Below are 26,913 nucleotides of genomic sequence, written 5' to 3'. Positions count from 1 at the left end.
GGGGTACCTCGGTAAGGATGTGGTAGGTGTAGGGGTACCTCGGTAAGGATGTGGTAGGTGTAGGGGTACCTCAGTAAGGATGTGGTAGGTGTAGGAGTACCTTGGTAAAGATTGTGGTAGGTGTAGTGTGTAGGGGTACCTTGGTAAGGATGTGGTAGATGTAGGGGTACCTTGGTAAGGATGTGGTAGATATAGGGGTTACCTTGGTAAGGATTGTGGTACGTGTGGTGTGTAGGGGTACCTCGGTAAGGATGTGGTAGGTGTAGTGGTACCTTGGTAAGGATGTGGTAGATGTAGGGGTACCTCAGTAAGGATGTGGTAGGTGTAGGGGTACCTTGGTAAGGATGTGGTAGATGTAGGGGTACATCAGGCCCTTCTTGTGTCTGTGTTGGGCCACTCTGAGGACCTCTGGAGCCACCATGGGGAGTGGAGGGGTAGTGATGTCCATGTGGTTCCTGGTCGGCATTGACAGCAAAGACGGGATCTGGGCATTCAGATGACCGATGACCTCTAACCCCTGAGCCACAGGAGAGGTCACCGTTGGGTTAGCCTGAGAGGGGAGAAGAGGGCTGTCAGGGTTCTCATTGGCAAAGTTCAGATAACGCTGTTTCACCGACTTGAAATGGTTTTCTACAGTTGGCTGCCTGCTAATCATCACATCTCAGAACCTTCAGGGTGACGGAAGCAAACAGAAAATTAACTGAATATTCATATTTTGTTGTGTTCCAGCTTGGAATTTGAAATGTATTAAATTGGGAGTTTGTATCACTGGCCTACCCACAATACCCCACAATACGTCAGTGGCATTATAATCAGACACAAATAATAGGGTGTTCAGCCATAAAAGCATTATTTCATTCAATAGTTATGAAAATATGTTTATTCAGAAACAGCAACAGTCCAAATCCTGTCTCTACCATATATGCAGTGCAGAGCATTCGGGAAGTATCCCGACACCTTCGCTTTTTCCACATGTTGTTATCTTATTTATTCTAAAATGCTTTTAAAAAATAATTACCTCAATCTACACACAATACCCCATAATGACAAAGCAAAAAAGGTTTTCCTTTTTTTTGCAAAAAAAAAACCCCAACTGAAATATCACATTTAAGTATTCAGACCCTTTACTCAGTACTTTGTTGAAGCACTTTAGCAACGATTACAGCCTCGAGTCTTCTTGGATATGACGCTATAAGCTTGGCACACTTGTAGTTGGGTAGTTTCTACCATTCTTCTATGCAGATCCTCAAGCTGTCAGGTTGTGCGCTACGGTCACAAGACGCAGGCTTCCTAATTGTCCCTAGAATTTCTAAGCAAACAGCTGGAGGCAGGGCTTTCTCCTATAGAGCTCCATTTTTATGGAACGGTCTGCCTACCCATGTAAGAGACGCAAACTCGGTCTCAACCTTCAAGTCTTTACTGAAGACTCATCTCTTCAGTGGGTAATATGAATGAGTGTAGTCTGGCCCAGGAGTGTGAAGGTGAACGGAAAGGCTCTGGAGCAACGAACCGCCCTTGCTGTCTCTGCCTGGCCGGTTCCCCTCTTTCCACTGGGATTCTCTGCCTCTAACCCTATTACAGGGGCTGAGTCACTGGCTTACTAGGGCTCTTGCATGCAGTCCCTTCCTGTCTGGGTTGGCACCCCCCCTTGGCAGAGATTTTTGTGGGCTATACTCGGCCTTGTCTCAGGATGGTAAGTTGGTGGTTGAAGATATCCCTCTCGTGGTGCGGGTACTGTGCTTTGGCAAAGTGGGTGGGGTTATATCCTGCCTGTTTGGTCCTGTCCGGGGGTATCATCGGATGGGGCCATAGTGTCTCCTGACCCCTCCTGTCTCAGCCTCCATTATTTATGCTGCAGTAGTTTATGTGTCGGGGGACTCGGGTCTGTTTGTTATATCTGGAGTACTTCTCCTGTCCTATTCAGTGTCCTGTGTGAATTTAAGTATGCTCTCTCTAATTCTCTCTCTTTCTTTCTTTCTCTCTCTCTCTCTCTCTGAGGACCTGAGCCCTAGGACCTTGCCTCAGGACTACCTGGCATGAGGACTCCTTGTTGTCCCCAGTCCACCTGGCCGTGCTGCTGCTCCAGTTTCACCTGTTCTGTCTGCGGCTATGGAACCCTGACCTGTTCACTGTGATTACTATTATTTGACCCTGCTGGTCATTTATGAACATTTGAACATCTTGGCCATGTTCTGTTATAATCTCCACCCGGCACAGCCAGAAGAGGACTGGCCACCACTCATAGCCTGGTTCCTCTCCAGGTTTCTTCCGAGGTTTTGTCCTTCCTAGGGAGTTTTTCCTAGCCACCGTGCTTCTACACCTGCATTGCTTGCTGTTTGAGGTTTTAGGCTAGGGTTCTGTACAGCACTTTGATATATCAACTGATATAAGAAGGGCTATATAAATACATTTGATTTGGATGGAGAGTGTTGCTGCACAGCTATTTTCAGGTCTCTACAGAGATGTTTGATCGGGTTCAAGTCCGGGCTCTGGCTGGGCCACTCAACGACATTCGGAGACTTCTCCCGAAGCCACTTCTACGTTGTCTTGGCAGTGTGCTTAGGATCGTTGTCCTGTTGGAAGGTGAACCTTCACCCCAGTCTGAGATCCTGAGCGCTATGGTGCAGGTTTTCATCAAGGATTTCTCTGTACTTTGCGCCGTTCAATTTTCCCTCAATCCTGACTAGTCTCACAGTCCCTGCTGCTGAAAAACACCCCCACAGCATGATGCTGCCACCACCATGCTTCACCTTATAGGGATGGTATTGGCCAGGTGAGTGGTCTGGTTTCCTCTAGACGTGACGCTTGGCATTCAGACCAAAGTTCAATATTGGGTTCATCAGACTGGATAATCTTGTTTCTCATGGTCCGAGAGTCCTTTAGGTGCCCTTCGGCAAACTCCAAGCAGGCTGTCATGTGCCTTTAACTGAGAAGTGGCTTCCGTCTGGCCACTCTACCATAAAGGCCTGATTGGTGGAGTGCTGCAGAAATGGTTGTCCTTCCGGGAAGGTTCTTCAGATGAACTCTAGAGCCACCATGACCAAGCACCTTCTCCCCTGATTGCTCAGTTTTTCAGGGCGGCCAGCTCTACGAAGAGTCTTGGTGGTTCTAAACTTCTTCAATTTAAGAATGGAGGCCACTGTGTTCTTGGGGACCCTCAATGCTGCATTCAGTTTTTGGTACCCTTCCCTAGGGCTGTGCCTCGACACAATCCTGTCTAGGAGCTCTACGGACAATTCCTTCGACCCCATGGCTTCGTTTTTGCTCTGACATGCACTGTCAACTGTTGGACCATATATAGACAGGTGTGTGCCTTTCCAAATCATGTCCAATCAAGTTGTAGAAACATTAAGGATGATCAATGGAAACAGGATGCACCTGAGCTCAATTTCAAGTCTCATAGCAAAGGATCTGAATACTTATGTAAATAAGGTATCTGTTTTTTATTTTTAATACATTTACAAAAATGTCTAAAAACATGTTTTCACTTTGTCATTATGGGGTATTGTGTAGATGAGGATTTTTTTTTATGTAATTTAATTGAATCTGTAACGTAACAAAATGTGGAAAAAGTGAAGGGGTCTGAATACTTTCTGAAGGCATTGTAAACAGCTGTACATGGGATCTCCAGGCATTCCACTATATATAGAACTAACGTTGTTCATTGTAAACATCATGTTATGATGTAAGATTTCACACTCTGTGCTGAACCATACCTTGGTTTGGTCTCCCAGCTCCCCCTCTGCTGTGCTCTCTGATGGTTTGTCCCATCCTCCCAGTTCCCCCTCTGCTGTGCTCTCCGATGGTCTGTCCCATCCTCCTTTATGGTCACTTACATGACTACAGGAACAAGAGGATAAGAGTATGATCATGTATTAGGATAATGTATTGTAACAGTTTTGACTTGACTGAGTAATGTAGTATGTAAAATAATGATGCTGACATGGCAGTTGGAAGTCTGACAGGATATTGTAATGGAACCGTATTGACTTGGACATTTGTAGGGTTGATAATGTCCCCAATGTTTGCCTCGAAACTGAAACTAAACCGAAAATAATTTCACACAACAGATGAAAAGTATGCTGGGGAGAAAAGAAGAGAACGGGTGAGTTGATGAGTTAGAGGAAGTGAATGATACATAGAAGAAGAGAATGGGTAGGTTGATGAGAGGAAGTGAACGATGCATAATGATGTAATCACCAATTGTGAATGAAGAACAGGGTCATTCTATTGTATTGATTCATTGTAATCTCGATGGTGTGTATCAGTCCACCAGATCCAGTTTAAAAATCAGTCTACTCTGGCCGACTGGGAGTACACCAAGGGAGCCTGCTTCATGTATAAATGGCAAGAAGATCAAGACCAATGGATGCACATGCTGCGTTAGCGTTGCTACGAGATCTGAATGCAAATGACTCCGATGGAAGAAATGGATCATGACATCCTGATGATTATTCTTCTGGTTCCGAGAGTTGCAAAGGGTCGGAAACGTTCCGGTAAATTTCCTGCATTTTTCCTGAAACTTTCCCATGGGAAGTCTGGGAATTTTGCTTGAATTATTTTTTAAAAAAGTTAGCTTATAACAGTGAACCTTTTTTTGTGGGATACACATAAGGCAATTCTAGGTCTTGTGGCATATTTTGGTTAAACTATCCTCAATTCAATGGAATTGTAACCCTCTGCATGCACAGTGCATTCTTCCATCACATGTACAGCTGATTATCAAGATCTGGCACACTAATGAGATGCTATTGAGTCCACACTACTATACTGTCTGAGCCAAGGGCTACATGCTTTCTGGTGAGTTTTGATTACAATACTGGGTGGGGTCAATATATTTTATATGACATACATGATTTTTTGTTAACTAGTAAATAGTAGCCTAAGCCTACAGCAAAGTGTGTTTAAATCATTTCTAACTTGTTAACAATTCCTGCTAGTTAGTTTTTGCTACCATGTGGGTTTTAGCTTGCTTGAGCCTGCTAACTGAGTGTTAATTCACTTGAAAAATTGGCCATCCGGGCAAATTTGAGGCTTATTGAGCCTGACAACGAGCCATCCTCAACAAGGTTGGAAAGTGACAATGAAGATGAGGCCTCAGAGTCTGATATTCAAGAGGTGGACATTGAGGAGGTCCAGGGAGAAGACATGGAAGCCTCAGAGTCTGATGTTCAAGAGGTGGACATTGAGCAGGTCCAGGGAGAAGACACGGAAGCCTGAGAGGAAGACAACCAAAGCTTTAGTTCCTAGACTATCATTTTACAGATGTATGTTGAAAACATTTTTGGGAGATGCGATGGATCATTGGGGATCCTTTCTTTTGTTGTTCAGTGAAATCATCCCATGATTTTTTTTAAATGAGTCAACTCATTTAATTAAAGTTCAATTCCTAACTAAATGTTTTTATTATTGTTTCTATTGGAAGAATTTAATCATTTGCAATTATGTCTACTTATGATAAGGTAAAAGGTTTATGTTTCCGTCTCCATATATCCAATACAAAAAACATCTACATTTAAATGGATTAATATTATTTCCTGTTAATTCTACTATATTCCTGTTAATTCTACTATATTCCTGTTAATTCTACTATATTCCCGTTAATTCTACTATATTCCTGTTAATTCTACTATATTCCCGTAATTCTACTATATTCCCGTTAATTCTACTATATTCCCGTTAATTCTACTATATTCCTGTTAATTCTACTATATTCCTGTTAATTCCCATATATTCCCATTAATTCCCATGGAACTTTTCCACCTCTGAATATTCCCCAAAATGTGCAACCTAACCTGAACCTCCACCTCTGATGATTAAAGGTTTGGACACACCTACTCATTCAAGGGTTTTTCTTAGTATTTACTATTTTCTACATTGTAAAATAATAGTGAAGACATCAAAACTATGGAATCATGGAGTAACCAAAAATATATTAAACGAATCAAAATATATTTTCAAAGTAGCCACCCGTTGCCTTCATGACAGCTTTGCAGACTCTTGGCATTCTCTCAACCAGCTTCACCTGGAATGCTTTTCCAACCGTCTTGAAGGAGTTCCCACATGTGCTGAACACTTGTTGGCTGCTTTTCCTTCCCTCTGCGGTCCAACTCATCCCAAACCATCTCAATTGGGTTGCGGTCAGGTGATTACTACTCTTCCTGGGGTTTATTATGGATCCCTATTAGTTCCTACCAAGGCAGCAGCTACTCTTCCTGGGGTTTATTATGGATCCCCATTAGTTCCTGTCAAGGCAGCAGCTACTCTTCCTGGGGTTTATTATGGATCCCTATTAGTTCCTGCCAAGACAGCAGCTACTCTTCCTGGGGTTTATTATGGATCCCCATTAGTTCCTGCCAAGCAGCAACTACTCTTCCTGGGGTTTATTAAGGATCCCCATTAGTTCCTGCCAAGGCAGCAGCTACTCTTCCAGGGGTTTATTATGGATCCCCATTAGTTCCTGCCAAGCAGCAACTACTCTTCCTGGGGTTTATTATGGATCCCCATTAGTTCCTGCCAAGGCAGCAGCTACTCTTCCTGTGGTTTATTATGGATCCCCATTAGTTCCTGCCAAGCAGCAACTAGTCTTCCTGGGGTTTATTATGGATCCCCATTAGTTCCTGCCAAGGCAGCAGCTACTCTTCCTGGGGTTTATTATGGATCCCCATTAGTTCCTGCCAAGGCAGCAGCTACTCTTCCTGGGGTTTATTATGGATCCCCATTAGTTCCTGCCAAGGCAGCAGCTACTCTTCCTGGGGTTTATTATGGATCCCCATTAGTTCCTGCCAAGGCAGCAGCTACTCTTCCTGGGGTTTATTATGGATCCCCATTAGTTCCTGCCAAGGCAGCAGATACTCTTCCTGGGGTTTATTATGGATCCCCATTAGTTCCTACCAAGGCAGCAGATACTCTTCCTGGGGTTTATTATGGATCCCCATTAGTTCCTGCCAAGGCAGCAGCTACTCTTCCTGGGGTTTATTATGGATCCCCATTAGTTCCTGCCAAGGCAGCAGCTACTCTTCCTGGGGTTTATTATGGATCCCCATTAGTTCCTACCAAGGCAGCAGATACTCTTCCTGGGGTTTATTATGGATCCCCATTAGTTCCTGCCAAGGCAGCAGCTACTCTTCCTGGGGTTTATTATGGATCCCCATTAGTTCCTGCCAAGGCAGCAGCTAGTCTTCCTGGGGTTTATTATGGATCCCCATTAGTTCCTGCCAAGGCAGCAGCTACTCTTCCTGGGGTTTATTATGGATCCCCATTAGTTCCTACCAAGGCAGCAGATACTCTTCCTGGGGTTTATTATGGATCCCCATTAGTTCCTGCCAAGGCAGCAGCTACTCTTCCTGGGGTTTATTATGGATCCCCATTAGTTCCTGCCAAGGCAGCAGCTAGTCTTCCTGGGGTTTATTATGGATCCCCATTAGTTCCTGCCAAGGCAGCAGCTAGTCTTCCTGGGGTTTATTATGGATCCCCATTAGTTCCTGCCAAGGCAGCAGCTACTCTTCCTGAGGTTTATTATGGATCCCCATTAGTTCCTGCCAAGGCAGCAGCTAGTCTTCCTGGGGTTTATTATGGACCCCCATTAGTTCCTGCCAAGGCAGCAGCTACTCTTCCTGGGGTTTATTATGGATCCCCATTAGTTCCTGCCAAGGCAGCAGCTACTCTTCCTGGGGTTTATTATGGATCCCCATTAGTTCCTGCCAAGGCAGCAGCTACTCTTCCTGGGGTTTATTATGGATCCCCATTAGTTCCTGCCAAGGCAGCAGCTACTCTTCCTGGGGTTTATTATGGATCCCCATTAGTTCCTGTCAAGGCAGCAGCTACTCTTCCTGGGGTTTATTATGGATCCCCATTAGTTCCTGCCAAGGCAGCAGCTACTCTTCCTGGGGTTTATTATGGATCCCCATTAGTTCCTGCCAAGGCAGCAGCTACTCTTCCTGGGGTTTATTATGGATCCCCATTAGTTCCTGCCAAGGCAGCAGCTACTCTTCCTGGGGTTTATTATGGATCCCCATTAGTTCCTGCCAAGGCAGCAGCTACTCTTCCTGGAGTTTATTATGGATCCCCATTAGTTCCTGCCAAGGGGTCCAGCAAAATTAAAGCAATTATACAATTTTAAAACATTACAATACATTCATAACAGAATTTACAACACAGCCATCAGGCCCATTTGGGACCGACAATAACCTACTGATCAACAACATTCACGTAGCGGCATTGAAACAGCACTGCTGTTAGTTTCAAAATATAAAACATCTATTCAATGCAAATGATTCAACGTAACGTCATGACATTTGTGATCGCGGATTACGAAATTATTATGTATTAGGATTATGAAATTAGTATTTTTAGGATTATGAAATTAGTATTTTTAGGAAATGAAAATGTATTTTTTTCAGCTGCAAGGATGGAATTCGAACCAACTCCATTATTATAGGCTATTTGGCTATTTGGCGATTAGGCTATTTCTAATAAAATCTTACAGTGAAATGCTTACTTACAAGCTCTTAACCAACAACATGGTTAAGAAAAAATAAGAGTTAAGAAAATTATAAATAAACCAAAGTATACAGGGGGTACTGGTACAGAGTCAATGCGGAGGCTATATACAGGGGGTACCGGTACAGAGTCAATGTGGAGGTTATATACAGGGGGTACCGGTACAGAGTCAATGTGGAGGCTATATACAGGGGGTACCGGTACAGAGTCAATGTGGAGGCTGCAGTAGTTTATGTGTCGGGGGCTAGGGTCAGTTTGTTATATCTGGAGTACTTCTCCTGTCCTATTCGGTGTCCTGTGTGAATCTAAGTGTGCGTTCTCTAATTCTCTCCTTCTCTTTTTCTCTCTCTCGGAGGACCTGAGCCCTAGGACCATGCCCCAGGACTACCTGACATGATGACTCCTTGCTGTCCCCAGTCCACCTGGCTGTGCTGCTGCTCCAGTTTCAACTGTTCTGCCTTATTATTATTCGACCATGCTGGTCATTTATGAACATTTGAACATCTTGGCCATGTTCTGTTATAATCTCCACCCGGCACAGCCAGAAGAGGACTGGCCACCCCACATAGCCTGGTTCCTCTCTAGGTTTCTTCCTAGGTTATGGCCTTTCTAGGGAGTTTTTCCTAGCCACCATGCTTCTACACCTGCATTGCTTGCTGTTTGGGGTTTTAGGCTGGGTTTCTGTACAGCACTTTGAGATATCAGCTGATGTACGAAAGGCTACATAAATAAATTTGATTTGATTTGATTATATACAGGGGGTACCGGTACAGAGTCAATGTGGAGGCTATATACAGGGGGTACCGGTACAGAGTCAATGTGGAGACTATATACAGGGGGTACCGGTACAGAGTCAATGTGGAGGCTATATACAGGGGGTACCGGTACAGAGTCAATGTGGAGGCTGCAGTAGTTTATGTGTCGGGGGGCTAGGGTCAGTTTGTTATATCTGGAGTACTTCTCCTGTCCTATTCGGTGTCCTGTGTGAATCTAAGTGTGCGTTCTCTAATTCTCTCCTTCTCTCTTTCTCTCTCTCGGAGGACCTGAGCCCTAGGACCATGCCCCAGGACTACCTGACATGATGACTCCTTGCTGTCCCCAGTCCACCTGGCTGTGCTGCTGCTCCAGTTTCAACTGTTCTGCCTTATTATTATTCGACCATGCTGGTCATTTATGAACATTTGAACATCTTGGCCATGTTCTGTTATAATCTCCACCCGGCACAGCCAGAAGAGGACTGGCCACCCCACATAGCCTGGTTCCTCTCTAGGTTTCTTCCTAGGTTTTGGCCTTTCTAGGGAGTTTTTCCTAGCCACCGTGCTTCTACACCTGCATTGCTTGCTGTTTGGGGTTTTAGGCTGGGTTTCTGTACAGCACTTTGAGATATCAGCTGATGTACGAAGGGCTATATAAATAAATTTGATTTGATTTGATTATATACAGGGGGTACCGGTACAGAGTCAATGTGGAGGCTATATACAGGGGGTACCGGTACAGAGTCAATGTGGAGACTATATACAGGGGGTACCGGTACAGAGTCAATGTGGAGGCTATATACAGGGGGTACCGGTACAGAGTCAATGTGGAGGCTATATACAGGGGGTACTGGTACAGAGTCAATGTGGAGACTATATACAGGGGGTACCGGTACAGAGTCAATGTGGAGGCTATATACAGGGGGTAGCAGCAGTGTAAAAAAAAGGCAGATAGTCTCGGTAGTTATTTGATTGGATGTTCAGTAGTCTTATGGACCTAGACATGGCACTCCGGTACCGCTTGCCGTGCGGTAGCAGAGAGAACAGACTAGAGTGGCTGAATCATTGGCAATTTTTAGGGCCTGCCTCTGACACCGCCTGGTATAGAGGTCCTGGATGGCAGGAAGTACGCATTAGCCTCTGTAGTGCCTTGCAGTTGGAGGCTGAGCAGTTGCCATACCAGGCGGTGATGCGACCATGTTCTCGATGGTGCAGCTGTAGAACCTTTTGAGGATCTGAGGACCCATGCCAAATCTTTTCAGTCTCCTGAAGGGGAATAGGTGTTGTTGTGCCCTCTTCACGACTGTCTTGGTGTGTTTGGACAATGATAGTTTGTTGGTGATATGGACACCAAGGAACTTGAAGCTCTCAAGCTGCTCCACTACAGCCCTGTCGATGAGAATGGGGACGTGCTTATCCTCACGTCGTCCACAATCATCTCCTTTGTCTTGATCACGTTGAGGGAGATATTTTTGTCTTGGAACTACACTTCCAGGTCTCTGATCTCCTCCCTATAGGCTGTCTCATCGTTGTCAGTGATCAAGCCTACCACTGTTGTTGGAGTAGTGCTTGGCCATGCAGTCATGGGTGAACAGGGAGTATAGGAGATATCTAAGCATGCACCCGAGGGGCCCCCATGCTGGTACTTCCTGCTCTAGTTTTTGCTTGTAAGCAGTAATCAGGAGGATAGAATTATGGTCAGATTTGCCAAATGGAGGGTGAGGGAGAGCTTTGTATGCATCTGTGTGTAAAGGTGGTCTAGAGTTCTTTTTCCTCCTCTTGTTGCACATGTAACATGCTGGTAGAGATGAGGTCAAACGGATTTATGTTTCCCTGCATTAAAGTCCCTGGTCACTAGGGTGGATGAGCATTTTCTTGTTTGCTTATGGCCTTTTCAGGCTGTTGAGTGTGGTCTTAGTGCCAGCATCGGTTTGTGGTCATTAATAGACAGCTACGAAAAATATAGATTACAACTCTCTGGGTTAATAGTGTGGTCTACAGCTTATCATGAAAAACTCTACCTCAAGCAAGCAAAACCAAGAGACTTCGTTAATATTTGATTTCGCGCATGACCACCACAGAGCCAGCTGTATGATGTTGTCATTCAGCCACGACTCAGTGAAACATAAGATATTACAGTTATTGATGCCCAGTTGGTAGGATCGTCTTGATTGGAGCTCATCCAGTTTATTCTCCAGTGATTGCACGTTGGCCTATAAGACAGATGGAGAGGCGGGTTACCCACTAGCTGAAGAATTCTCACAAGGCACCCGGACCTGCATCCCCTGTATCTGCGTCTACTCATCACGCGAATTATGGGGATTTGGGCCTTGTCAGGTAACTTGAGTAAATCATTTGCGTCCGACTCGTTAAAGAAAAACTCTTACTCCCTTAGAACTGAACAAATCTCTGTCCTGACATCCAGTAGCTCTTTTCGGTCATAAGAGACAGAGGCAGAAACATTATGTATAAAATAAGTTTAGAAAAATAACACGGAATAAACACAAAATAGCACAATTGGTAAGGAGCCCATGAAACCATTATTGATTAATTTTTATTTTATTTATTTATTTTTAACCTTTATTTAACTAGGCAAGTCAGTTAAGAACAAATTCTTATTTACAATGACAGCCTACCCCGGCCAAATACGGACGACGCTGGGCCATGTGTGTGCCTCCCCATGGGACTCCCAATCACGACCGGATGTGATTCAGCCTGTATTCGAACCAGGGACTGTAGTGACGCCTCTTGCACTGAAACGCTGTGCCTTAGACCACTGCGCCACTCGGGAGCCCCAGTTAGTTAAGACATCTGTCAAGCAATGGGTGGGTTGTGCCTTGATCCTACTGCTACGATAGGATAGAGCAAGGCTATAACTCCGCTCCCCTTCACATCTCCCTCCTCTGCTCATATCACTTGCTGCAGTTTACTGCTACTAGCTCAATGGCGATGACATTTGCTACCAAGCCATAAATGTGCATAATATCTAACAAGTAGAGCGAGCGTAGGAGGAAAAACATGAAAACGCCGTTGTGTCTGAATGACTCAAATCTGCCAATAGTTTGAGAAGTGAGAATGCACATACGCTGATCTACAGCTGTCTTGGTCCATAAACATTCAGGAAGATGGCCCTCTTAGGTAGCTAAACATATTGCCCAACCTTCATTTAGGCCTTTTAAAAAACACTTTCTTCTTTCCCGATTACGACAATCATCTAATACGACTATCAACTGCCAATTTATGGATACAATTGCAGATGGTCAGATCAACACGCCAGTAAATAGCTAACATTGGACTGCGAGTCAGATGGCTCATTGCCGAAAAATGGTGCATGGTCAAAATGATAACGTTAGCTAACGTTAGCTAGCTACATTGGCTATTAGCTCCTATCATATCTTAGCACCATGTTTATCTAGCCAGCTAGCTAGCATAGTAGCGAATACACCTAGATAACACCACAGATGAACGGGTTAGTTATTGTAATATTTTCTAACAGGTAACATTGACATATGTTTAGCTACATTGCTAGCTAGCTGGCTAGATAAACATGGTGCTAAGATATCAGACAGGAGCACGTTGAAACAAGCCTTATTATAAAGTGAATTAACTCAACTAAACAGGAGTTGGATTTGTCACTATCAATTCATCGATACCTTTCTGTTGGAGAATGAGCTAGCTAGCTAGCTGCAGTGCTCATGGCTCAGGTGGTGAGTGGCGGCTGGCTATGTAGAGGAACTAGTCGTCAAAGCCGACAGCGAAGGGCCAAAATAAACCTAATATATCGGCTCGGCCAATTATCAGTCGTTCTCTTGTAAAAAATATGTTACTGTTTGTGTTTTTAGATATAGCCTACAGATCAGCTAATGAACATTCTAGTATGTATTTTCATTTCTAATGTTACCTAAGACCTTCCTAAACACTATCAAATTATTATTTTAGTGATGTTAAATGCATTAATCACACTGTTAGAATGTAGCATTCAGAATGACTGCTCATTAGCTTGAAGGGGTGGTCGGTCGAGACCTAGCGGTTCTAGTGTTAAACTTGGCAGTGCTCAACATGCAGTGTAACGGAACCGACCTGGCAACGGGCAGTGTAAAGGAACCGACCTGACAACAGGCAGTGTAACGGAACCGACCTGGCAACAGGCAGTGTAACGAAACCGACCTGGCAACAGGCAGTGTAACGGAACCGACCTGGCAACAGGCAGTGTAACGGAACCGACCTGGCAACAGGCAGTGTAACGGAACCGACCTGGCAACAGGCAGTGTAACGGAACCGACCTGGCAAGGTAAACGTAACAGCACTGACATGGCAGTAGGTAATGTAATAGGTACTATAACAAAACCTACTTGGCAGTGAAGCCTGCGTTGTCCTCGTTCTCTGAGGAGGTGGTGGAAGAGGAGGAGGAGGGGCTGGTGGCGGCCGTGCCCCCCGGGGGAAAAGAGGGGTTGATGGGAGAAGACCTCTCGTAAAGCGGCGTGTGCTTCTCTTTAGGAGGAATGTTGCTGAAGCTGCTTGGGACCTGCTCTGCCAGGGTCTTCCCCACCGCTGCCTCCACAGCCAGACCAGAACCACAAGTACCAGGACTGAGACCAGGGTCACCACCAGGACCTGCATTAGCCCCAGTCCCCGGGCCAGGCTCTACGACCGGGGGGGCTGTGTAGACAGGCTGGACCTGGAGATAAACAACATGTTAGCCTCATCTCAACAACATTAGCTTTCTCTAAAAGGTTTGTTTTTAACTGTTAGATAGCAAGATTGTATGACATGTTTGGCCTCTAATGAAAGTATTGTGGCGAAATCTGCACAGAGCCTTCACCGTGCACTGCCACTTTAGGAGCGCATGAGCAGTAAGGAAGGAGGAAATAAAGAGAGCTCGTTCAGCTCTTTGGGGAGGGGCTCTTTGGGGAGGGGCTCTTTGGGGAGGGGCTCTTTGGGGAGGGGCTCTTTGGTGGCGCGACAGTTTGATTGTGTGTGCTGTGCTGCAGAAGTTTTGTTTGTTTTCAGCGTGTGTAGTTTATAGAGTGTTTAACTCAATCATCGGTGTAATCGCTCTAGGTCGTGGTTGTTTTCGTTTGGGACCGCGCCCGTTATGGATCGCATGGATTAGTAGCAACATTGTTGCGAAGCTTTAACATACAAACCAACAAACCATCGGACAGTCAGACAGTACACCTGAAGACCACAGCTAAGATCTCTCTTGTTCTCTTTCTCTTTTTCTCTTCCCTCTATCGTTCCAGTGCTTTACCCTGCAACAGACTCTCTATTTTTCCAATGCACTTCCCATTGAAGTTCATTAGAGCTGGACTATTATTGCCCTGCCAGAAGTATTTGGACATTTTAGTTAAAAGGGAGGTTGCTTGCAAGTTGTGTATTGTTATGTGAACTGTATTGAGATGTACTAATGACATGTGGCCGAGAAGACTGGACATTTTTAAGGCCTTTGTTGTGTCGATGAACACCCCCCACATTCATACCCTCTGCACTCATCCACTAGAAAATAATACAGATTATAGCAAATCCTATGTTTATGACTGGGTTCGTTCTTGTATGAAGTTGCTGTTGAATTGCTCTGCCATTATTAGTATTAGTATTATTGTATGAGGTATTCTTGTTTGGGTTACCCCTGTGCTGTGATGTGTGTTTTATATGGTGTGTATTCTCTTTTCTCTCCACTGGCTATCTGGTAAACAGGCTACCCTCTAGGCAGTCTCTTCTGCTGATGTGTGTGGGTCTGGTAGTGGTACTCTCTCTATTCTACTCTTTTCCTTTCGGCATGGTTAATACCTGCCTGGCGCCCCAACAAAATCTTTCTTTACCCCTCTCTAATAAATACCGCTACAGTATAACTACACATAACATGTTTATACACCACATGCTTGGGTGAGTATCTATGAGCTAAGAGCATGTTTAGAGTGTGTCGCCAAGAACAGTGTGCCACTCTTGAGCTAATTAAGAGGTTTGTTTAGGTCCTGGTCAAAACGAGGTTCCTCTCCCCCAGCCAGTCTCACCCCAGGTTTCCCCGACAGGGGAGGAATGTTGAGCGTCTGAGGCAGCGGAGCTAGAGCTGCGTAGTGTGACAGAACTGCTGCTACTGAAGAAACTACAGGTCCTCCTGTCTGGTTTGGTCCAACTGGTGGGGGAAACACACACTTAATACAGCGTAACACACACACACTGACAGGAAGGGAGAAGGGCGAGCACACACACACACACAGACGATCATACAGCTTAACACAGCAGTGTAACTCAACTACATTTGACATTTAAAACAGCACATGGAGAGCTTGAACATTTTTCTGTGGTCATGTGAGGTTCTACACGGGTCCTTTCAGTTCAGTTAAACCTGTTAAAAGGTCTGACAGATGAACCATTCAGTTTCAACCGGAGTCTCATTCATTAATAATTAGTCTGCTTCAGGTCAGTGTGGAGTTAGACCAGTCTGCTTCAGGTCAGTGTGGAGGGACGGACGAGCTAGACCAGTCTGCTTCGGGTCAGTGTGGAGTCAGACCAGTCTGCTTCGGGTCAGTGTGGAGGGATGGACGAGCTAGACCAGTCTGCTTTGGGCCAGTGTGGAGGGACGGACGAGCTAGACCAGTCTGCTTCGGGCCAGTGTGGAGGGACGGACGAGCTAGACCAGTCTGCTTCGGGCCAGTGTGGAGTCAGACCAGTCTGCTTCGGGTCAGTGTAGAGTCAGACCAGTCTGCTTCGGGTCAGTGTGGAGTCAGACCAGTCTGCTTCGGGCCAGTGTGGAGGGATGGACGAGCTAGACCAGTCTGCTTCAGGCCAGTGTGGAGTTAGACCAGTCTGCTTCAGGTCAGTGAGGAGGGACGGACGAGCTAGACCAGTCTGCTTCGGGCCAGTGTGGAGTTAGACCAGTCTGCTTCGGGCCAGTGTGGAGGGACGGACGAGCTAGACCAGTCTGCTTCGGGCCAGTGTGGAGGGACGGACGAGCTAGACCAGTCTGCTTCGGGCCAGTGTGGAGGGACGGACGAGTTAGACCAGTCTGCTTCGGGTCAGTGTGGAGTTAGACCAGTCTGCTTCGGGCCAGTGTGGAGGGACGGACGAGCTAGACCAGTCTGCTTCGGGCCAGTGTGGAGGGACGGAAGAGCTAGACCAGTCTGCTTCGGGCCAGTGTGGAGGGACGGAAGAGCTAGACCAGTCTGCTTCGGGCCAGAGTGGAGGGATGGACGAGCTAGACCAGTCTGCTTCAGGTCAGTGTGGAGTTAGACCAGTCTGCTTCGGGTCAGTGTGGAGTTAGACCAGTCTGCTTCGGGTCAGTGTGGAGTCAGACCAGTCTGCTTCGGGTCAGTGTGGAGTCAGACCAGTCTGCTTCGGGTCAGTGTAGAGTCAGACCAGTCTGCTTCGGGTCAGTGTGGAGGGATGGACGAGCTAGACCAGTCTGCTTCAGGTCAGTGTGGAGTTAGACCAGTCTGCTTTGGGTCAGTGTGGAGTCAGACCAGTCTGCTTCGGGCCAGTGTGGAGGGACGGACGAGCTAGACCAGTCTGCTTCGGGCCAGTGTGGAGGGACGGACGAGTTAGACCAGTCTGCTTCGGGTCAGTGTGGAGTTAGACCAGTCTGCTTCGGGCCAGTGTGGAGTTAGACCAGTCTGCTTCGGGCCAGTGTGGAGGGACAGACGAGTCAGACCAGTCTGCTTCGGGCCAGTGTGGAGTTAGACCAGTCTGCTTCGGGCCAGTGTGGAGGGACGGACGAGCTAGACCAGTCTGCTTCGGGCCAGTGTGGAGGGACGGACGAGCTAGACCAGTCTGCTTCGGGCCAGAGTGGAGGGATGGACGAGCTAGACCAGTCTGCTTCAGGTCAGTGTGGAGTTAGACCAGTCTGCTTCGGGCCAGTGTGGAGGGATGGACGAGCTAGACCAGTCTGCTTCGGGTCAGTGTGGAGTCAGACCAGTCTGCTTCGGGTCAGTGTGGAGTCAGACCAGTCTGCTTCGAGTCAGTGTGGAGTCAGACCAGTCTGCTTCGGGTCAGTGTGGAGTCAGACCAGTCTGCTTCGGGTCAGTGTGGAGTTAGACCAGTCTGCTTCGGGTCAGTGTGGAGTTAGACCAGTCTGCTTCGGGCCAGTGTGGAGGGACGGACGAGTTAGACCAGTCTGCTTCAGGTCAGTGTGGAGTTAGACCAGTCTGCTTCGGGTCAGTGTGGAGTTAGACCAGTCTGCTTCGGGCCAGTGTGGAGGGACGGACGAGTCAGACCAGTCTGCTTCATGCCAGTGTGGAGTTAGACCAGTCTGCTTCTGGCCAGTGTGGAGGGACAGACGAGCTAGACCAGTCTGCTTCGGGCCAGTGTGGAGGGATGGACGAGCTAGACCAGTCTGCTTCGGGCCAGTGTGGAGGGACGGACAAGCTAGACCAGTCTGCTTCAGGTCAGTGTGGAGTTAGACCAGTCTGCTTCGGGCCAGTGTGGAGGGACGGACGAGCTAGACCAGTCTGCTTCGGGCCAGTGTGGAGGGACGGACGAGCTAGACCAGTCTGCTTCAGGTCAGTGTGGAGTCAGACCAGTCTGCTTCGGGCCAGTGTGGAGTTAGACCAGTCTGCTTCGGGTCAGTGTGGAGTTAGACCAGTCTGCTTCGGGTCAGTGTGGAGTCAGACCAGTCTGCTTCGGGTCAGTGTGGAGGGACGGACGAGCTAGACCAGTCTGCTTCAGGTCAGTGTGGAGTCAGACCAGTCTGCTTCGGGCCAGTGTGGAGTTAGACCAGTCTGCTTCGGGTCAGTGTGGAGTTAGACCAGTCTGCTTCGGGTCAGTGTGGAGTCAGACCAGTCTGCTTCGGGTCAGTGTGGAGTCAGACCAGTCTGCTTCGGGTCAGTGTGGAGTTAGACCAGTCTGCTTCAGGTCAGTGTGGAGTTAGACCAGTCTGCTTCAGGTCAGTGTGGAGTTAGACCAGTCTGCTTCAGGTCAGTGTGGAGTTAGACCAGTCTGCTTCAGGTCAGTGTGGAGTTAGACCAGTCTGCTTCAGGTCAGTTTGGAGTTAGACCAGTCTGCTTCAGGTCAGTGTGGAGTTAGACCAGTCTGCTTCAGGTCAGTGTGGAGTTAGACCAGTCTGCTTCAGGTCAGGGTGGAGTTAGACCAGTCTGCTTCGGGCCAGTGTGGAGTTAGACCAGTCTGCTTCGGGCCAGTGTGGAGTTAGACCAGTCTGCTTCGGGTCAGTGTGGAGTCAGACCAGTCTGCTTCAGGTCAGTGTGGAGTTAGACCAGTCTGCTTCAGGTCAGTGTGGAGGGATAGACAAGTTTTTACAAAGTTCCAACAAGCCGACTGGGGCCACAATGCAAGAAGCCTTTCTAAAGGAGCCTATTTGTATGCAAAGGGAATAGCAGCCATTCCAGAGTGCACACAATGCCTGGGAGAGTGGGAGAATCTCTCACATCACAGAGCTACTCTGCTAGTTGGCTCTCTGCCTCAGGTCTCTCTCTGCCTCAGGTCTCTCTCTGCCTCAGGTCTCTCTCTGCCTCAGGTCTCTCTCTGCCTCAGGTCTCTCTCTGCCTCAGGTCTCTCTCTGCCTCAGTCTACTGGGCTACAGAGAGAAGGTGAGGTGGGTGAACTTACCTTGGTAAGGTGAGAAGTGTTGAGACTTGCTGGCTGCTGAGTAGTACTCCACTGCTTTCTTAAAGCGGACAACTTTGTCATCGGTCCTGGACTGGAATAAGAAACAGTCACGTTAAACTGGACTGGAATAAGAAACATCCATGTTAAACTGGAATAAGAAACAGCCATGTTAAACTGAACTGGAATAAGAAACAGTCACGTTAAACTGGACTGGAATAAGAAACAGTCATGTTAAACTGGACTGGAATAAGAAACAGTCATGTTAAAATGGACTGGAATAAGAAATAGCCATGTTAAACTGGACTGGAATAAGAAACAGCCACGTTAAACTGGACTGGAAAAAGAAACAGCCATGTTCAACTGGACTGGAATAAGAAACAGTCACGTTAAACTGGAATGGAATAAGAAACAGTCGCGTTAAACTGGACTGGAATAAGAAACAGTCACGTTAAACTGGACTGGAATAAGAAACAGTCATGTTAAACTGGACTGGAATAAGAAACAGTCATGTTAAAATGGACTGGAAAAAGAAACAGTCACGTTAAACTGGACTGGAATAAGAAACAGTCATGTTAAACTGGACTGGAATAAGAAACAGTCACGTTAAACTGGACTGGAATAAGAAACAGCCACGTTAAACTGGACTGGAATAAGAAACAGTCACGTTAAACTGGACTAGGAAACAGCCACGTTAAACTGGACTGGAATAAGAAACAGCCATGTTGAACTGGACTGGAATAAGAAACAGCCATGTTAAACTGGACTGGAATAAGAAACAGTCACGTTAAACTGGACTGGAATAAGAAACAGCCACGTTAAACTGGACTGGAAAAAGAAACAGCCATGTTCAACTGGACTGGAATAAGAAACAGTCACGTTAAACTGGAATGGAATAAGAAACAGCCACGTTAAACTGGACTGGAATAAGAAACAGTCACGTTAAACTGGACTAGGAAACAGCCACGTTAAACTGGACTGGAATAAGAAACAGCCATGTTGAACTGGACTGGAATAAGAAACAGCCATGTTGAACTGGACTAGAATAAGAAACAGCCATGTTACTCAGTCAAAAGCAATAAATCAACACAAAAGGTTCTTAAATAGTCCTGATATCTCGTCCCTCCAGTAATGTACCTGTGAATGTTTGAAGACCCTGCTAGGTGATGCATGTACCTCAATATAGCCCTGACAGGTGTTCTGTATCTGTGAGTGTCTGAAGATGTCTGCGAGTACCTGTGAGTGTCTGAAGATGTCGTTAGCGATGGCCTCCAGGTCGCTGAAGTCCGTCATGTTTCGAACGTAGTCAGCCACTGCCTTGATCACCACGTCACACGGCGGGAGCACTAGCTGGTGGGCGCGCACCTAGAGGTCAGAGGTTAGAGACAGCCTTGATCACCACTCTACACCGCAGGAGCACTAGCTGGTGGGCGCGCACCTAGAGGTCAGAGGTTAGAGACAGCCTTGATCACCGCGTCACACGGCGGGAGCACTAGCTGGTGGGCGCGCACCTAGAGGTCAGAGTTTAGAGACAGCCTTGATCACCACGTCACACGGCGGGAGCACTTGCTCTTGGAATGAGGACGTACAGAAGACATAGCTGGATCACACAGTGTGAAAATAATAAGCTTTATCAGAAATATGTATCTTCTCTGCCATAAAATGGATCAGTTAATTAGTCCTTTGGTGTGACGTCTTTTGAATTCTTACATGAAAATAATTTTACAATTGAAGTATAAAAAGCAATGAAAACATGTTGTGGGGAAATGGAATGCTTACTATTAACAATAAGATGTTGTGGTAAAATTTGAAATAGTTTTTTTCATTGGAATAAAGTAGAGACTCGGAGCTAGAAAATTGTATATCATACACTGCATTTGAGGAACAATGGGAAAGTAATTGTGATTTGAAAGTTGATAAACTTGTAAACCCACTTTTGAGAAAATGGCCCTTGAATGTTTTGGTACCTACTGGAGAGCGCTTCTTTGTCTACACCCATTCGTTCACACCCTCTTAAGCCTTAGCCCCACCCATCTCTTTAAGGATTCACATGTGAGGCCATGTTTTAAACACAGTGAGTAGCTTAGTAAACAACCAAAGATTAAGACTAAAAATTATTTTAAAAATTTGATAATAAGGAAAAACTCCAGGTAAAAATAACCTTTATCTTTGGCCTATATCCTTATCTGATTTTGATGCAGGTCATGTTGATCTTCACATCATAGTCTCTGGTAAACACACAGTATATCAAATAAAAATATATGTTTATTTGTCACATGCACAGGATACAGAAGGTGTAAACGGTACAGTGAAATGGTTATTTGCACAGTATCAATATCAAAAATAGAATGTGTCCAGATACAAATATTTTATATTTATTAGATGACGCTTACCCGACACACTTGAATAAATTGATGGGTCATGTGAAGGAAACGCTATAACCCCCAGACACATCTAGCTAAGTGGATGGGTCACTATTGTCTAGACGTGTACACCTGTTCATGAAATAATCAACCCCCAGTCACATCTAGCTAAGTGGATGGGTCACTATTGTCTAGACGTGTACACCTGTTCATGAAATAATCAACCCCCAGTCACATCTAGCTAAGTGGATGGGTCACAATTGTCTAGACGTGTACACCTGTTCATGAAATAATCAACCCCCAGTCACATCTAGCTAAGTGGATGGGTCACTATTGTCTAGACGTGTACACCTGTTCATGAAATAATCAACCCCCAGTCACATCTAGCTAAGTGGATGGGTCACTATTGTCTAGACGTGTACACCTGTTCATGAAATAATCAACCCCCAGTCACATCTAGCTAAGTGGATGGGTCACTATTGTCTAGACGTGTACACCTGTTCATGAAATAATCAACCCCCAGTCACATCTAGCTATGTGGATGGGTCACTATTGTCTAGACGTGTACACCTGTTCATGAAATAATCAACCCCCAGTCACATCTAGCTAAGTGGATGGGTCACTATTGTCTAGACGTGTACACCTGTTCATGAAATAATCAACCCCCAGACACATCTAGCTAAGTGGATGGGTCACTATTGTCTAGACGTGTACACCTGTTCATGAAATAATCAACCCCCAGTCACATCTAGCTAAGTGGATGGGTCACTATTGTCTAGACGTGTACACCTGTTCATGAAATAATCAACCCCCAGTCACATCTAGCTAAGTGGATGGGTCACTATTGTCTAGACATGTTCATGAAATACAATAGATGGCTGTAATCACCCTCAGACACACCTGGCTAACTTGATGGGTCATGTTATCATCTGGTGAAGTGGAATCTTTTGTTTAGACATGTAGCTAGCTAGCTAAACAATGAACCATAATCCCAACTCATACATTAGTTTGCTAGTGAGCCAGCAAGCTCACGTTCGCTAGCTAACAAACTTGCAATTATCTCTGCCAGTCATGGCTAATGGGAAGGTGCATTTTTCTGACTCAAAACACATACAGGGTGCATTCGGATGACGCTTTTACTGACTCTCCTGGCAACTGGCGTCTCTCATTTGAATGTCTGCCCTATCAACTTTCAATGGTAGTTTCTTTTTTAACCTTTATTTAACCAGGCAAGTCAGTTAAGAACAAATTCTTATTTACAATGAGGGTCTAGGAACAGTGGGTTAACTGCCTTGTTCAGGGCAGAACGACAGATTTGTACCTTGTCCGCTCGGGGGTTTGTTCTAGCAATCTTCCGGTTACTGGCCCAACACTAACTACTAGGCTACCTGCGGCCCCTACACTCTAACCACTAGCTTACCTGCCGCCTCTACACTCTAACCACTAGGCTACCTGCCGCCGAGTAACGGAAAATCACGGGTTCGATTCCAGAGCGAGCCTGAGAAACACGATAACAACACCCACCCGTAGCACACGTTCCAGTAGGTATATCTCACTGATCATCCCCAAAGCCATTCCAGAGCGAGCCTGAGAAACAGTTATTATATCGAAGAAAGGCACCCTGTCATTGGAATAAGTACACTTCAAATCGTTTAATGAGGATCGATTACTGATGTTTAAAAACATTTTTTACAGTGGTCAGAAAACTTCGGAAAGTGTCATTAATTCTGTTTTAACTGTCAAATTTGACTGCCTGTTGTGTCCATCTGTGTGACATAACGTCCTACTGCCTTGTTCAGGGGCAGAACGACAGATGTTTTACCTTGTCAGCTCGGGGATTTGATCCAGCAACCTTTCGGTTACTGGCCGAACCCCCCCAAAACCACTAGGCTACCTGCTGCCCGACGGTGATGTCACACCAGAGGACACATTCAAGGCACCAATGAAATGCTTCATTAAATTGGGTTGTTTAGACTTTATTGCAACTACTGTATATGTGTTTATGCTTTAATTTGAGAATACATTTTTTGTTTTGGTCACATGTTAACTAGTCAACAACAGTTTGAACAGATAACATCCAACAGACATTTATAATATTTTAATTTATAATTTCAATAATTTTCACATACCCCAGCTGCTACTGGGACTAACATAATGACCACACCATGCATTTCAGGTAAAATAACAACCCAAAATTGATATCCCAGGACAAATTAGCTAGTAACAGCAAGCTAACTAGCTACATTTCCATAAATGTTTAATGCTTTTCGACCTGTCTCCAAATTAATATAATTGGTTCAGAGTTTGTTTTGATATTTCAACCGGCGTGTGGTGATCGTGTCTGGTGTGGTGGTACAAAATCAACACGGTTTGGTCAGCATGTAACAGATTCCCGGGGACTACATTGACCGTCAAGTTAGTTTACCTTGAGCGATGCTAGCGGATGCTCTGGACCCAGGAGACTCCAGTGAAAGGCAGCCAAGTCTTCATCGGGCAGTATGTGGTTACCTGAAGCAGGACAGTTTACATGACATCATGAGGCTAACAGAATTAGCACTGACTTAGCAGTGACACTAAATCTCTATGTTAGCAATCAATAGGCTTTATCTGAGTCTGGCAAACCGACCCAAAAGTTACCTTCCTTCTTAGAAGTGATGTTACCAACCTACATAAAAGTGATGTTAGTTAGCGAACTACCTACACATTAGCTCTGTTACCAACCCACCTAAAGTGATGTTAGTTAGCGACCTACCTACACATTAGCTCTGTTACCAACCCACCTAAAGTGATGTTAGTTAGCGACCTACCTACACATTAGCTCTATGTTACCAACCCACCTAAAGTGATGTTAGTTAGCGGTTACCAACTCACCTAAAGTGGTGTTAGTTAGCAACCTACCTACATGTTAGCTGTTACCAACTCACCTAAAGTGATGTTAGTTAGCGACCTACCTACACGTTAGCTCTGTTACCAACTCACCTAAAGTGATGTTAGTTAGCAACCTACCTACACGTTAGCTCTGTTACCAACTCACCTAAAGTGATGTTAGTTAGCGACCTACCTACACGTTAGCTCTGTTACCAACTCACCTAAAGTGATGTGTAGGTAGGTCGCTAACTGACGTTAGCTCTGTTACCAACTCACCTAAAGTGATGTTAGTTAGCGACCTACCTACACGTTAGCTCTGCTACCAACTCACCTAAAGTGATGTTAGTTAGCGACCTACCTACACGTTAGCTCTGTTACCAACTCACCTAAAGTGATGTTAGTTAGCGACCTACCTACACGTTAGCTCTGTTACCAACCCACCTAAAAGTGAAGCGAAGATAACGAAGCGGTTGGGGTTGAGGTCCAGTTGTTTGGCCACTTCATGCATCAGGTACTGGGAGGTGGTCAGGCTCTTCCCGTTGCGACTCAGTTTCAGGGCGTGGGCAGAGAAGTAGTAGGGGATGTTACACAGCGCATAGTCTGAGTCGTACGCCACCAGGCCGTGGAACCCGTTCTCCCTGCACAGAGATATCACCTCCAAGTGATGATCCTCGATACTCTGGACAACCTGGAAACACACACACACACATTATACTGTTACTAACACCACACACTAACCCTAACCATGCATAGCGATACCACCTCCAACCTCACAACACTCACAGGCAGCCCAGTTCAAATTAGAGACAAGTCTAAACACAATAATAATAATATATAATAGCATATACCATTTAGCAGACGGCTTTATCGAAAGCGACTCGCATTAGGCTATATCCATGAGCGATGATCCGTGCATTGGTTTTACATCATGGAGTTGCAACCGCTATTGCTCTACCAACTGAGCTAGGACCACATACTGACATAGTACTATCAGTAGTCTGGGTAGAGCGAGGAACATTCAGGCAGGATGACTGCCGCAGCCCAGAGGCTACAGTGCGTCGGCAAAGTATTATAATACTCGTCAGTGTTGTGAATTATATCCACGAGCGATGGTACGATTACAGTGTGGACCCTAGAATACCATTGCCAACATCAACAGGCACACATTGACACGTCCCTGTATTCATAAAAGCAGATTGTGGTCTGGTGATTCTCTTCGAAATCACTGAAGATTATGTGGGGCAGACCGTTAATTCTCCTCCACCAAACTTAACATTTGGCACTATGCATTGGCATCAGCCAAACCCAGATTTGTCCCATCGGGACTGCCAGAAGGTGAAGCGTGATTCATCACTCCAGACAACGCATTTCCACTGCCCCAGTGTCCAACACCACTCCAGCCGACGCTTAGCATTGCGCATGGTGATCTTAGGTTTGTGTGCGGCTGCTCGGCCATGGAAACCCATTTCATGAAGCTCCTGACAAACAGTTATTGTGCTGACGTTGGTTCCAGAGTCAGTTTGGAAGTCAGTAGTGAATGTCGCAACCGAGGACAGACAATTTGTACACACTCCGCGGTCTCATTCTGTGAGCTTACGTGGCCTACCACTCCGCGGTCCCATTCTGTGAGCCTACGTGGCCTACCACTCCGCGGTCCCATTCTGTGAGCCTACGTGGCCGACCACTCCGCGGTCCCATTCTGTGAGCCTACGTGGCCTACCACTCCGCGGTCCCATTCTGTGAGCCTACGTGGCCTACCACTCCGCGGTCCCATTCTGTGAGCCTACGTGGCCTACCACTCCGCGGTCCCATTCTGTGAGCTTACGTGGCCTACCACTCCGCGGTCCCATTCTGTGAGCCTACGTGGCCTACCACTCCGCGGTCCCATTCTGTGAGCCTACGTGGCCGACCACTCCGCGGTCCCATTCTGTGAGCCTACGTGGCCTACCACTCCGCGGTCCCATTCTGTGAGCCTACGTGGCCTACCACTCCGCGGTCCCATTCTGTGAGCCTACGTGGCCTACCACTCCGCGGTCCCATTCTGTGAGCCTACGTGGCCTACCACTCCGCGGTCCCATTCTGTGAGCCTACGTGGCCTACCACTCCGCGGTCCCATTCTGTGAGCCTACGTGGCCTTCCACTCCGCGGTCCCATTCTGTGAGCCTACGTGGCCTACCACTCCGCGGTCCCATTCTGTGAGCCTACGTGGCCTACCACTCCGCGGTCCCATTCTGTGAGCCTACGTGGCCTACCACTCCGCGGTCCCATTCTGTGAGCCTATGTGGCCTACCACTCCGCGTCCTATTCTGTGAGCCTACGTGGCCTACCACTCCGCGGTCCCATTCTGTGAGCCTACGTGGCCTACCACTCCGCGGTCCCATTCTGTGAGCCTACGTGGCCTACCACTCCGCGGTCCCATTCTGTGAGCCTACGTGGCCTACCACTCCGCGGTCCCATTCTGTGAGCCTACGTGGCCTACCACTCCGCGGTCCCATTCTGTGAGCCTACGTGGCCTACCACTCCGCGGTCCCATTCTGTGAGCCTACGTGGCCTACCACTCCGCGGTCCCATTCTGTGAGCCTACGTGGCCTACCACTCCGCGGTCCCATTCTGTGAGCCTACGTGGCCTACCACTCCGCGGTCCCATTCTGTGAGCCTACGTGGCCTACCACTCCGCGGTCCCATTCTGTGAGCCTACGTGGCCTACCACTCCGCGGTCCCATTCTGTGAGCCTACGTGGCCTACCACTCCGCGGTCCCATTCTGTGAGCCTACGTGGCCTACCACTCCGCGGTCCCATTCTGTGAGCCTACGTGGCCTACCACTCCGCGGTCCCATTCTGTGAGCCTACGTGGCCTACCACTCCGC

The 26,913-nt window shown here is 46.7% G+C and overlaps 1 protein-coding gene across 2 annotated transcripts in view; it reads right to left on the bottom strand.

Moving 5' to 3' along the window:
- fam120a (family with sequence similarity 120 member A) overlaps positions 1 to 26,913 on the bottom strand; it is a 97,016-nt gene that overhangs the window by 59,884 nt on the left and 10,219 nt on the right. For both annotated transcript variants that reach the window (XM_090242157.1, XM_090242158.1), the window contains exons 2-9: positions 24,488 to 24,734; positions 23,604 to 23,686; positions 20,052 to 20,180; positions 18,819 to 18,909; positions 15,272 to 15,393; positions 13,610 to 13,935; positions 3,717 to 3,840; positions 335 to 550 (exon numbers count right to left, since the gene is read on the bottom strand). In XM_090242157.1, the coding sequence (XP_090098283.1) occupies positions 335 to 550; positions 3,717 to 3,840; positions 13,610 to 13,935; positions 15,272 to 15,393; positions 18,819 to 18,909; positions 20,052 to 20,180; positions 23,604 to 23,686; positions 24,488 to 24,734 (1,338 nt within the window). The remainder of the gene's footprint in view (positions 1 to 334; positions 551 to 3,716; positions 3,841 to 13,609; positions 13,936 to 15,271; positions 15,394 to 18,818; positions 18,910 to 20,051; positions 20,181 to 23,603; positions 23,687 to 24,487; positions 24,735 to 26,913) is intronic.

This window comes from Oncorhynchus mykiss, chromosome 7, assembly GCF_057628025.1.
Source record: "Oncorhynchus mykiss isolate SJ-2025 chromosome 7, ASM5762802v1, whole genome shotgun sequence".
NCBI lineage: Eukaryota > Metazoa > Chordata > Actinopteri > Salmoniformes > Salmonidae > Oncorhynchus > Oncorhynchus mykiss.
Note: the sequence above shows the minus strand (reverse complement) of the source record. Positions and strands in the feature narration are given on the sequence as shown.